A 12,979-nucleotide genomic window follows, 5' to 3' on the forward strand; every position below is an offset into this window, starting at 1 on the left:
GGTTCAATCGGACCGAATTATATGAGTCAATCATGCTGACCGAGACCATGGGTTGGACCTTAAATAGTGTATACATGACATCGACATATTACTTAAGAACACGATTTATGGCACGAAACATAGTGGGCAACAAGACCTCATTATTGGTCAACGTCTGAAGGAATTAATAGCTGCTACAGCGACACGAGAACAGAAACAAAGGATTAAAATCACACCGCTCACATGATGAAATATGTATATGTTTATAGCAGTGCTTAAATGACAACCTATAAAAGGAGGTCTTTCATCACACCGACAAGCGGTTACTCTTTAATACGTCGAAGAACCTGAAAACAACACCAAATGCAAATGAGCAGCATGTACCACATACAATCTCGACACAGCATACAAAATGCAAGAACTCATCTTGTTCACGCAAGAATTGTAATCTGTCTTAACATTAATAAGCACCTGTGATTAGCAAAGAAGCTTTTTCTGACACCTTTCGAAGATTTTGTAGAGCTTCTCTGGAGAAGCAACCAGAGGAAATCTCGAGTATGAGATGGCAATGAAGCCAAGGTCTGTTCTATCTGGAACAATATAATCAACTAAATATCTGAAATAAGTGCTTCCACAATAGTAGCATGTAAATATGAACACCATTTTCAAGCCAGAGAAACTCAAAACTGATTTGGAACTTATTGCATGCTTACAAGCTGCATGATGCAATATTTTCTGTAAACAGGAGGTGGTGGCAAGTCTGATAACTAAATGATTCTTATTTCACTTATCTGTTTCATGAAGTTTGAGATAACATCACAGTTTGGTGAACCATTTAGAGTTTCTAACTAAACCAAGTAATTTGGAAGTAGTCAATGAGTGAAAAAAAAAAAAAATATTGGGGAGAGAACCTATCTCCAGCACACTTAATTGACAAAGGAAACTATATTAATATATTGAACTAATGAAGCAAAAAGGTCAGCGAAAAGGCGCATATATTGATCACAATGTATATTGCTTTTAGTCTCAAATACCAGACATTTATGTAGGAAAGACTATGAATGATGGTATAGCCTAGCAAGGTTTGGAGAACACCAATATATACTCTCTAGGCTGACTGGTCTTGAAATAACAGTGATATACTCTTATAGTACATAAGCTATGTCATCTAGGAAAATATATTCAGCAAGTAGTGACAAAGGAAGAATCGAACAGAAGTTTGGTCATGGGTAACAACAATATATGCTGGATGGTTTATTTCCTGTTTCTTCATCAACTACATCATATTCTCCGGCACCCTTATGCACAATTAAAAAAATTTACAATTTCAAGATGAACTTCATCAAATGTTATTCTGTATATTAATTGCACAGACTAGGCAAATATTCAACGTGAACTAAGCGAAAGCTCAATCCATAACAGTATAGTGGCATGACTGACCAGATGACATGGTGGCCTGCAATAATTATCTTGTTACTAGAAAAAGAATGTGATCCAATATCCACAAATCCCACCTACATAAGAAAACCATTAAGCCAAATATAAATCTGACTGAATATCCAATCAATTTTTCAAAAAACAAGGAACTGAGGGAATTAAAGATAGGTAACTCTGAACAACCTATAACTGCTAGGTAACTCAACACTTGCATCACGGACTGTCATGCGGCCCCATGCTGAACATATCATAATACTCTATGCAAAAGGGATTAACACTTTACCAAAAGCAGACACATGTATGTTGGGCAACACTGAGATGTCTGTTGGCGTAGACCCCATTCTGCAACACATAACATAGCAGTGATGTTAAAGAGCATCAATTCAATGTCATGCAAAACAAACGCTTTAGGATCCATCAATTTGATGTCCTCATATAGAGATATCACAGATGCGATAAGGCTACTCTATCTGCACTTGAATATGATGGCTTAATGCATGAGGCCATTGCTAATACATGCAGTCTCACCCTTATAAGCAGAAACACTGTTTCTATGACTCGAATCTTGGTAATCCATCTTGTCAACGAGGAAAGTAACCGCGATACCAAGGCTCATCCTCTCCATGTGTACTCGGATCAATGGTATAGTCCGATGATATAATCTTTTGGCGTGCACCTTTACTAGAGGGAAATTGCACATTGTAAATTCCAAGATTTAATCTATCTGAACGTTAAAATACTAGCAAAACTTTCAACATGTAACTAAGAATGCAGATGAGAAAACCAACACATGGATATAAACCAAGAGTTCACAGATGAGAAAACCAGCATATGGCCATACACCAAGGGTTCCAACAAAGGATAAATTTCCAAATCAAAACAAAACATGCATCACACATTTGCTCAAGTGAAGATTTATTTTATCGTTCTCGAAATTGTCCAGGTATCTCAAAATGGGACAAAACAAAAACAAGAGGAATGGAATGGGTTTACAAGCTTTCCACTTGACAATTCTATCAAATACAAAACTGGAGCCATAGAGCCAAAATATGCAGATGGAAAATAAGCTAAATGAACAAAGGCATTTCTTATGGTGCTATTATTCTCTCAACATGTTTCTGTCCATGGAAGTACCTAACGCTTGGCACAACATTTTCTGTCATGATGATCCATCATGACAGTTTATTATGAAGATTAGTTTCTTCGGATCTTTGATTACAACTATTTATTGATTAAAAAAATCAAATTTACCTACAAATCGTTTACAGTAACAAGTTTGGACTTGGGGAAAGAAGATGAAATTTCAAGAAGAAAGAAGCTCGTCTTAATTAATTCTAGAAAGCAGCTTACCTTAATTCATTCGGCTCAGAATGCTGGCATTTATCCTCCTGTTAACAGACTAGGACCTGATCAGGAATGATACGAGACAAGTGCCTTTCATTCAGAATACTTAATAAAAGAGACGGAAAGGCAAGAGGGCAAAGAAGAAGAAAGAGGGAGTAAATATGAGGAATAACAATATGCTTGCTACCGTCATCAACAGAAGCGCCAAATAAATCCATTCGAGAAGAGTATCGTCATTAATGTGGTCAGTTCAAGAAACCCTACGGTGCACAAGTCTCAGAACTGAAATCCATCCAGACGATCAACTCCGACAAAGCCTCGGCTGCTCCGGAAATCAAAAGGGGACCGTAACGAAACCCCATCCAAGAAACCCAGAACTCAAAGAGTCCACACCGAGACTGTTGGAGCCCGCTTCTTAGAACGATCAAACGCAACGCCGAAAGAATCTCGATGAGACTCCCTCAAGGGTTTGTTGATTGCTTACGCAGCGGAAGCGACAGATCATAAACGGAGCTTGAGACCGCCGCCCGGCTCCGCCGTCGCCAAATTGGCCCACCCATGTGTGAACAGTCGCGACGCATGAAATAAATAAATAAATAAATAAAAATGTATATTGATTTATCGGACCTGTCGCGTGCGATGCACGTGACCAGATTGGCCGACCCATTATTATTTTTATTTGTTTTTTTTACTTTTATAGGGAGAAATTTTTTTAACACATAATTTATTTTTCCATGTCTAAAAATTTTCGACTATTGAAAAATTCATATATATATATATATATATATATATATATATATATATATATATATATATATATGTTTTGAATAATAATGTGTAAATATATGGATTCCATTAAGAATTCTCAAAGTGCCACAATTTAGCCTGCAATTAATTGTTAAAGAGTCAGTCTTAAAAAAGACTTATCAAATTGGAGACCACATCATACAAAGCCTATGATTTCATGGACATGTAATGTATGGTCCATTGTTGCAGTTTACCAGATTAATTATTTGAATCTGAGTTCTGAATATTGACCGATTGAACATTAATCAAATAGACATTGTAATGGATAAGACTTTTACTACACCTATATAACCTAAATTGACATCAAGTTGAAATGCATCAGCTGAAAAGTGCTTCATGTAATGTCACATAATTGGGAAATTGTAGTCCCTATCTCTTCAAATTGCTCACCATATATCGATTTCATGAGGTCGCTCCCTCGTATATGTGCATTATTTTCTTTCTTCATGGCCGCATCCACACACGATGTCTCGATACAATTCGTAGTCCCATCGACCCCTCCAGACATCCTGCTACTCCAGCCAAACCAGGATCCAGCACCCATGACGACACGAGACTGTTGGCCCCACAGGCCAAGAGCACCCCCGACGCTGCGAAAACCCACCCAGGAGGTTCTGTTCCGCCCGGCGCAGCGGATCCTCTCCCGACACTGCACGTCGTTCGGATCTCATGTCACCATCACAGGACTGAGATGGCGTCGAAGCCTAATCCTACGATGCAGTCGCAGTCTTTGCAGCACCTGCAAGTGGCTTCCATGCATCCACCTGTTTGCTTTCCCTGCACTTTTAGCTGTCAGAAAAGCGAGATGCGTGGCCTCCTGCTACCATGTCTCTTTGATCTTCCCACAGAGCAGTCAAAGTTGGAACAGCGTTCTCCGAGAAGATGAGGCTCGCTCATACACATTCACGGTGCAGGTGTTATGACTCGATCAAAGTGAACCAAAGAACCCCCAACTCTATACTTGGATGTATCAGATGAAATCTTTCTTGCGTCGTCTCACCTTGACTTCGTTCTTCTGCAAGTAGACTTTGGCATCAGGAAACCCAACTCGTTGATGGAGATCACAAGAAACTGTCGGTGTTTCTGCTATCTTATCAGAATGCTATTTAGGAGCTTTATGAATGCTGTTTCTATGTATTATTTAAGTGTTTCTGCTGTCTTCCTCTCGTGTCTGTTTTCACCGCAACCAGATGGTGCTGAAGTCTAGTGTTGGAGGAAAGGGTAAGCATTCATGCATTAGCAATCACGTACATTTACAGAACTTTTTGGAGTGAAAACACTCGGTCATTCTCGTCGAAATCAAGGACGAGAGTTGATGCAGAGTCTGTGAGGGAGATGGAATAGTTCACAGAAAGGGATCCCACAACGATCCGTGCTGTTCCCACTCCTCCAGCTCGGTCACCTCAGTGGTCCAGGCGGGTGGGCTCAGGAGCAGAGCCTCCGCCAGCTCCGCCCACAACCTGGGCGAGTCGAGGCCGAGCTCGTCGTTCCCCAGCCGCTCCAGCCCGGCCGATATCCCCGCCCTGGCGGTGGTCCTGCACCGGAGCCTCGCGGCCGCCTCGAGCGCCGCCGACCGGATGTCCTTGGGTTCCGAGCTCCTGGGCCGCGGCAGCTGCTCTGCCGACTCCGGAAAGTTGAGCTGCGCGTCGCGCCCCTTGAGCCGCAGCGCCGCCACGTCGTGCGCCACCGCCGCCATCTCCGCCGACTCGAAGCTCCCCAGCCAAATCCTGGTCTTCTTCCCCGGCTCCCGGATCTCCGACACCCACTTTCCCCACTTCCTCTTCCTCACCCCTCGGTACTGCACCGCCAAGTCCGCTCTCATCTCTGCCAGCTGCTCCATTGCTGATCTCCGCACCGAACTGCTCAGCTTGCTAACCGGATGATGATGATATGAGATGCTAAGAGTGTTCATGGAAGTATAAATAGGCAACGGGGATGAGCTTAATGTACAGATGGAGCTCGTTTAGAGGGGGAAGTGAGCTTCCTAGTAAGTGCACGAGATGGGTACAGATTTGGTGGACTCCTCCAATCGCGATCCTCATTCGATCCATACTCCTATTCGATATTTTACGCACCAAAGCGAAATCTGAGCACTGAAACATATAGCACAGAAGGCAGATGTGGATTGGAGGAATTCAGAGGACTGCGCATCGCTGGTTTTACTGCACCTGCGCCCCACGCACGTAAGGAGGAGAGATCTGAATCAATGATTACGTGGTCTGTCCAGATCTTTGGATTTATTGCATGCATTGCATCAGGAGAGGAGGAGGGATAAGGTCTGCTGTCCCTGTTGAAGTAATTGGCGTGACAGCTGGATCGTTCTCCTGCTCCACTGGCGTCCATTGACGAAGGATGGAGAGCTTGTCGGATGGCTCGGGGATGTTCCGAGGCGAGTGGCGAGGGGGAGTGAACCGGCGGAACGGCGGGTGGGGCCCCAAACCTTGACCGTGGCACGGAGGGTGTACTGTACCTCCGTACGACCCCGGCCGTCGTCTTCTTCGGGAGGGAGATGCCACCAAATGGGTTAGCGACTTGGGGTCCGACGGAGCCACATTGCGGAAACATAGGGTCATTGTGCTTGGGTGAGTGCAGGTCCAGCTCAATAATGCAAACTGAACACATTGATGATGAACAGGACATGGTTTCGGCTACGGGGTGGCATTAACATGGATTCGTTCAGATCCGCTGCATGATAAATCTGCATCCTATAAATGCTACGTGAACTCCACCTGCATGCCATTTGGAGGCATGCGGAGGACACTGAGGGCCTTTAAGTGAATCCATTGTCAAAAGAAAGGTTCCGCAAACATGTAGCAATCAGAGTCAGAAGTGACGTGAACGGTGTGTGATGGAGACATCGACTGTGATTGCTGGAGAGAGGAAGAAAGAAGCTTCCTTGCTCTTCATGCATCGATGGAAACAGCTGCCCTTTTGTTGACTGAAACGGGCAAATTGCACTAAAGGGAACTCCCATCTCCTCTCTACAAAAGTGAAATGGAGCTTTCGAAGCGGTTGGTGGAACTGTGAGGCGTCAGTGTTCACTTGTTGGTAACAGTAGCAGTGCTATTTGTCATGGTGATGATGAAGGAACAGCCATAGCAACGAGGGAGGAGATAAAGATGAAGGGAAATGGAGCACTGGGGAAGCCAATCAATGGCTCTTTCCTATTTGTGATGCATGCAGAGATCTCGAGTATGAAGTGTCCTGGATTCAGGACTTGTCCTTTCAAGCATGTCATTGCTAGTTTCATGGCTCCAGGTTTCATCCTGTAAAGTTGCAGTGCAAATGCTGGCGATCATCCAAGTTTGCAGCCAGCGCTGGGCACATGAGAGAGAGAGAGAGAGAGAGAGAGAGAACTTGTTTTGATTTTTTGAATTGTTCAAAAAGCTTTTCCCCCACAAAAGGAATCGATTGTTGCAAAGAAATTGCCTCTTCACTTGCATTTCTACATCAACCACATAAATACTCTCTCAATTCTTCTTTCCTTTGGCACAGAGATTATGTTCAGATTTGATCGAGCACAGCAGTAGAACACCATCACCTTGGAAAGCCTGCCTTTGGACATCTTTTCGCCCGTTAAGACTCTACATCTCACTACCTGTTCATAGAACCATTGGATTCCACCAGGTTTCAGCTGCAATTCCTGCTGCCTCACCAACCTTCAACCTTCTGCAACAACGTGGAGTTCCTGCTACCATGCAGCTTCTTCTCTCGACAATAACATATTTTGGACAAGGGAAGCAGTTTCTCTCTCAATATATTTATTAAAATTTGATATAATTTAATTATTTTTATCATATATATATCTTCAAAAGATGTAAAGTGTGACTTTATATAGTCCAAGAAAGATTCTCAACATAATGTATCACATTTAATCTCTTAAAGAATAAAATCTAAATTGGATTTTTTCATTTCTTGATAAACCAAATTTCGATTTGATTGTTTACTACTGAACTTGTGGATACGGATGTGAATAGGTTTAACACTTCAACATTCTTTTCCTAAATTATTATTTTTTCTCCGAGTAAGATTATTTTGTAGAGCTTGTTTGGAAAAAGTAATTAAAAATGGATTGAGTGACACCTTATTTTAGTTTTTTAAATTCATCTCTTAAGACTTATAGATATATCTTTTTCACCTTATCTACACCACCTAATGCTTTTTATAAAATGTCACGTGCTTCCTTTAATGTCTTTGATGGAGCAATAATCTCGAATATCATTTTGTCAAGGCCTTGATATATTATGAACAAGGCCTTCTTCTCCCTTTTTTTCTAATCTTTGAATTGTTTTGTCGTTTCTTTATTCATTTGTGTTTTTTCTTCTGTGCTTAGTTCAACGAAACTATCTTGGGTAATCTCTCATAGCACTTAGAAGTACTTTTATTTGTGTATACCATGAATCATAGTTCTCGTACGACAATTGAGGGATTTGTATTATGAATGTACTCGAGGAAGTTATGAGCTAACTTGACTCTGATACCAATTGAAAAAAAAGTAAGAGAAGAGATTATAATAAAATATTTTGGATAAAAGAAAAAAATTTCTCTCAAAATATATTCACTAAAACTTGACACAACTTAATTATTTTATCACAAACATATTTTCAAAAGAGGTTAAAGTATGACTTTATATAGCTTGAGGAAGATTTTGACATTTAATCTGCTAGTGGTAAAATCTAAATTGATTTTTTTTCTATCACTTAAAAAATTAAATTTTAATTTGACTTATTGACTATCTTGATGTGGATATCGATACTGCAAGAGAGATAACTTAGTGTTGATTTTTTTAACTGTTCAAAATGTTTCTTCCCCCACGAAAGGAGTGATTTTTGCAAAAAAAATTGTGTATCAATTGATTCTTCACTTGCATTTTCTACATCAATCATATAAATATGTTGGGAAAAAAACCTGTTAAAGCATAATATTATTTTCTCTCTTTGTGTATCAAAATTGGTTCCTCGTCAAAATATCAATTGGATATCTAAATGAAAATATCAACTAGTACCGCATAAACAATAGAGCAAATAATCAATCACATAGTGAGATTAAATCTTTTAAGATGGAAAACCCAACATGGAAAAAATCACGGGACCGTAGTCCACCTTAAATTTCCACTATCAATAATAATGATAACTAGGTTTTCCCCACTTAAAATTGTGTATCAATTGATTCTTCACTTGCATTTTCTACATCAACCATATAAATGCTCTCTCAATTCTTCTTTCCTTTGCCACAGAAATTATGTTCAGATTTAATGAAGCAAAGCAGTAGAACACCGTCACCTCGGAAAGCCTTCTTTCGGACATCTTTTCAGCCATTAAAACTCCACATCTCACTACCTGTTCATACAACCATCGACATCCACCGGTTACCAACCTTCTGCAACAACGTGGAGTTCCTGCTATCACGGAGCTTGTTGTTCACCAACTATCACGTTCTGTGAACACTATTTCCAGGAAGGAACACCACAGATTCATGGGGAGGAGAAGGATAATTGTTCCAAATAGTCAAACACTATTCAAGGTCACACATCACAACTCCCACTAATGATGGATCTACATAATATTATGACTAGCTGCTCATCTCCAAACAGACATGCATTCATGATAATAGAGAGTCGAGAGAAGAATTTTGTCCGTGCTATCATCTATCAGATCACATAGATAAACCTAGGTTCTTTAATTGCCTCTCTGATTGCATGAATTAAGACCAAATCATTCTGTTTTGTGTCTGCATGCCATGTCATGCACAAAAAATGAAGGCGAGGATTACAGGACATATCATCCAAGCAGAAACGAGAAAAAGCTCAAAGTCTCATCTCACATTTGCAGTAGGATATGCACCAGAAATTTGTGGACACTGAGAAGTGGTTGATGTGAGGTTCAGTGTGAGTGCAGCATGTGAAACTGTGATCAACGATTATGTTCAAGATTTGCTTAATCTCAGTGCACAATAACAAATAAAATGGTATCAGGCAAATCTGAAAGACTATCTATCCACCAAGTGTGAAGCTCAAAATTACGTAGAACATGAACTATTTGCTTCGATAACAAGCACTGCACCCAACTATAAGCCATCGTAACAGCTCTTGTATGAAAACATAGAAAGTAGGAAAGTGATGATGATTTTGCTTTGAATTATTGTGTTGGATCATTTCTTGTATCCAATTAACACACGGTAATGGCGTTATATTGAGTATGGAAAAAAAAAAGTGGAGTGGAACAAATCCGTCTTCTACTGTTCATGCAGAGTTCTCCAGGAATGGGTAGTCTGTGTACCCAACAACTGGATCAGAGGCGTAGAAGGTGTTCCTGTCATACTCGTTCAATGCAGCATTCAGCTCAAATCTCTTGGGCAAGTCAGGATTCGCCAAGAACAGTCGGCCAAAAGCCACCAGATCTGTGTATCCCTCATCCACAACCTCGTTACGTTCGTCGCGATCGTAGCCTCCTGCGGCGATGAAGGTTCCCTTGAACGCCTTCCTCATGGGAAGAAGCCGGTGAGGGATGTGATACCTGCCACTGACCATGGCCATCCTGGGCTCTATCATGTGGCAGTAGAGGATGCCGTGCTTGTTCAGTTCTCGCACCATGTAGAGAGCAAGTGCCTCGGGGTCTGAATCCCAGCAGTCCAAGCAGTCCATGAACGGGGACAGTCGCATCCCAACTCTATCCGCTCCGATCTCATCGACGACCGCTTCGACTACCTCCAACGCAAAGCGACATCGGTTCTCCAAGCTCCCGCCGTACTCATCAGTTCGGTCGTTCACGCTATCTTTCATGAACTGATCGATCAGGCAGCCATTTGCGCCGTAGATCTCCACTCCATCGAAGCCTGTGTGATTCTCGGTTGTCAAGTGAATGCATGAGAAAAAGAGGAGCTTGTAGTAGCAAAAGCATCTCACCAGATTCGATGGCGTTCCGGGCCGCCAGTCTAAAATCCTCGACGATTCGAGGGATCTCTTCGGTCAGTAGTCTTCGAGGACGAGAGTGCTCTTCGACGGAGGCATCGTCAGGCATTTGTGATAGAACCTGCTTGTCAGTGCTAGAGATTGGATGCTGTCCATTAGGCTGGTAACCTGCACGCAGATTTGTACAAAGGATCATAAAAGGAAGCATGATGATGTAAATGTCAGGGTTCTACTTTAGAACAGGAAGGATAGGACAAAGCAATACTAGTATCGGAGACTCTGCCAACATGCCAAAGCTGGCAGCAGAAGACTCCACCCTTGGCATGAACAGCGTCTACGATGGGCTTCCATGCCTCCACTTGCTCTCTCGTCCAAACTCCAGGAGTATCAGGATATCTATACATGAAGAACCACCAAATTGTAACCAAATAATAACATTTTTACTTTGTCTGCAACAAATCGTACCCCTGAGCAGTGTCCGAGACTTCTGTTGCTTCTGCGATGAGCAGGCCTCCATCGGTGGCTCTTTGAGAGTAGTAGACAGCAGCATGAGGCTGAGGAACACTGCCATATGATCTGCATCTTGTCAACGGTGCCATAACAACCCTGTTAATTCGCAAGCTTTATTAGATTCAGGTTTCATTGAAGGATCGACATAACTCTGCAATGGAGAAGAGTCTAATGACTGACCTGTGGGAGAGATCAAACTTGCCCATCTCGTAGGAACCGAGAAGAGGGATGGCTGCCATGCTCAGAAACTTGGAGGAGATATAAACCAAGTGGATCCTGACTGTGCGCGCAGAGGATGGGGATGAGTGCTTGGCATTTGTAGGAATGCAAGGGTGAAGCTTGAGACTGAGGAGTAGCCCAGTCCGATTTCCTTCATTTCTACTTCACGTGCATTGATTACTACAGGACTACCGGCGTAACTCCACCGTCACTGCGTGAGTTCGATGGTCAACCTCATTCCTGGCGTTATGGTAATTGATGATGTGATGATTCATCTCAACCCTCCATCACTGATATGATGATGGAGAAAACGAGCGACGTCGCTAAACTTCAACAAACGTGCCAAAGGAAAAGGAAGAGTCTGCCATGGAGGCCTCCACATTCTAGTTTGAGCACCTTTGGTCAAGACCAAGACAGGCAGGTAGCCATAGCCGTCACTGAGAAAGCATCGCGTCCTTTTCGTTGCTCAGTCTGCGACATCCATGTAGAAGACTCGGATCCTCTCCAACCCATACCAATTCGATTCCCCTACAATTCTCTCATCTCCACCCTCCGTCTCTCTTCGATTGAGATTGATCCAACTTAGGTGTGCTAACCGATACCAGATATTATTACTATAATAATAATAAGTGGCATGCATTTAATCGAAACTATATCATATAACGCTAATCTAAATCGAACTAACCCACCTAAGTCTTCGACAAGTCACAAGCATGCACATGCCTATTCCAAGTAAATTGAGTTAAGTACAACGGGATAGATAAACGAGCGACGATGTATCTAATGTCAATCACATAGTTTGGTAAGCTTAACTTCATTGAGTTTTACTAGTGAATTAGGTCATGCTTTGTTCATGAGTTGGTCGTACCTAAACACATGAATTGGGGTCGTATCTGATCACATGGACTGAGTCATATCTAGTCGCATGAGTTGGCTCATGCCTAGCCACATGGTTATGTCGTACCTTACTACATGAGCTGAGTCATACATGATCACATAGGCTGGATCATACCTACCCACATGGGTGGGTTATACGTTGCCACATTGGTTGGCTTGTACTAGGTCACAGAGGTTGAGTCATCCCTAGTTACATGAGCTAGGTTGTACTTGGCCACATCAACTAGGTTATACATGACCACATGAGCTAAGTCGATTTGGTCTGACAGATCAACTTGACTAAAGTTAGATCCTAATTAGACTCATCTCATCAAATTAGATTTCAATATTTAAAATTATTAAAGAATGACTCAAATCTATTAATAAAAACTTTAAATTCATGATATTAAATTTAAAACTAATTATATTATAGAAATTCACATATAATTCTTGAAATATATATATATATATATATATATATATATATATATATATATATCTAATTAAATAAATTAGAACTATTATGCTAATCCAAAAATAGAAAATTTAATAATTAAATTAATATTAAAATTCACTTAAACTTAAGATATCAACATAAATTAAAGAGTCATTCTAACATCATAAAATAATTATCATTATTTATTAATCATGAAATTTTAAAACTAAAACATCAGTATGCATCATAAAATTTTAACAATCTCAACATCAATATTTCAAAATATAAATCAAAGTTAGTTAAAAAAGAAATGATCCTACCTCTATTCGACTATCCTTTCCTCGATATCATTTCCTCTGGAAGTCCTCTTCTTAATTCTTCCATTATTAGGTTTGATGGGGAATGAGGAAGGAGTAGCCTACTTTACATAGGAGAAGATGAGATCTCCCGAAATATAAGTA

The 12,979-nt window shown here is 41.1% G+C and overlaps 2 protein-coding genes and 1 long non-coding RNA gene across 5 annotated transcripts; all 3 read right to left on the reverse strand.

Annotated features, from left to right (window-relative positions):
* Nucleotides 1-32: 32 nt before the first annotated feature.
* LOC135610175 (uncharacterized) lies at nucleotides 33-3,325 on the reverse strand. 3 transcript variants are annotated; one of them, XR_010486056.1, is made up of 7 exons: nucleotides 2,948-3,325; nucleotides 2,767-2,822; nucleotides 1,945-2,092; nucleotides 1,700-1,758; nucleotides 1,420-1,493; nucleotides 451-569; nucleotides 33-326 (listed from the first exon to the last, which is right to left on the reverse strand). It is a non-coding gene; the product is annotated as an uncharacterized LOC135610175 (long non-coding RNA). The 3 variants fall into 3 exon arrangements; XR_010486053.1 differs by having other exon boundaries at nucleotides 1,945-2,097; XR_010486054.1 differs by having other exon boundaries at nucleotides 1,600-1,758; nucleotides 1,945-2,097.
* Nucleotides 3,326-4,776: 1,451 nt separating this feature from the next.
* On the reverse strand, nucleotides 4,777-5,571 carry LOC103976606 (ethylene-responsive transcription factor ERF021-like). Its single transcript, XM_009391873.3, has one exon. It carries the CDS (start codon nucleotides 5,477-5,479, stop codon nucleotides 4,913-4,915), a length of 567 nt encoding a protein of 188 aa, XP_009390148.2. The 5' UTR covers nucleotides 5,480-5,571; the 3' UTR covers nucleotides 4,777-4,912.
* A 4,181-nt stretch (nucleotides 5,572-9,752) lies between these two features.
* On the reverse strand, nucleotides 9,753-11,226 carry LOC135613504 (putative 12-oxophytodienoate reductase 5). The gene is made up of 5 exons (XM_065110540.1): nucleotides 11,168-11,226; nucleotides 10,943-11,083; nucleotides 10,743-10,873; nucleotides 10,472-10,645; nucleotides 9,753-10,401 (listed from the first exon to the last, which is right to left on the reverse strand). The coding sequence occupies exons 1-5, from the start codon at nucleotides 11,224-11,226 to the stop codon at nucleotides 9,809-9,811; spliced, it is 1,098 nt and encodes a 365-aa protein (XP_064966612.1). The 3' UTR covers nucleotides 9,753-9,808.
* Nucleotides 11,227-12,979: the final 1,753 nt, after the last annotated feature.

Source organism: Musa acuminata, chromosome BXJ1-2, assembly GCF_036884655.1.
Source record: "Musa acuminata AAA Group cultivar baxijiao chromosome BXJ1-2, Cavendish_Baxijiao_AAA, whole genome shotgun sequence".
In the NCBI taxonomy this organism is placed as follows: domain Eukaryota; kingdom Viridiplantae; phylum Streptophyta; class Magnoliopsida; order Zingiberales; family Musaceae; genus Musa; species Musa acuminata.

Excerpts from the sequence above, each read along its gene's own strand:
- LOC103976606 (XM_009391873.3), bottom strand. The coding sequence starts at position 5,479 with ATGAACACTCTTAGCATCTCATATCATCATCATCCGGTTAGCAAGCTG.
- LOC135613504 (XM_065110540.1), bottom strand. The coding sequence starts at position 11,226 with ATGGCAGCCATCCCTCTTCTCGGTTCCTACGAGATGGGCAAGTTTGAT. Across the intron at positions 10,874-10,942 it reads GTCTCGGACACTGCTCAGGG|ATATCCTGATACTCCTGGAG; the intron begins GTACGATTTGTT and ends CTTCATGTATAG. Across the intron at positions 10,646-10,742 it reads TGGCAGAGTCTCCGATACTA|GTTACCAGCCTAATGGACAG; the intron begins GTATTGCTTTGT and ends ATCTGCGTGCAG.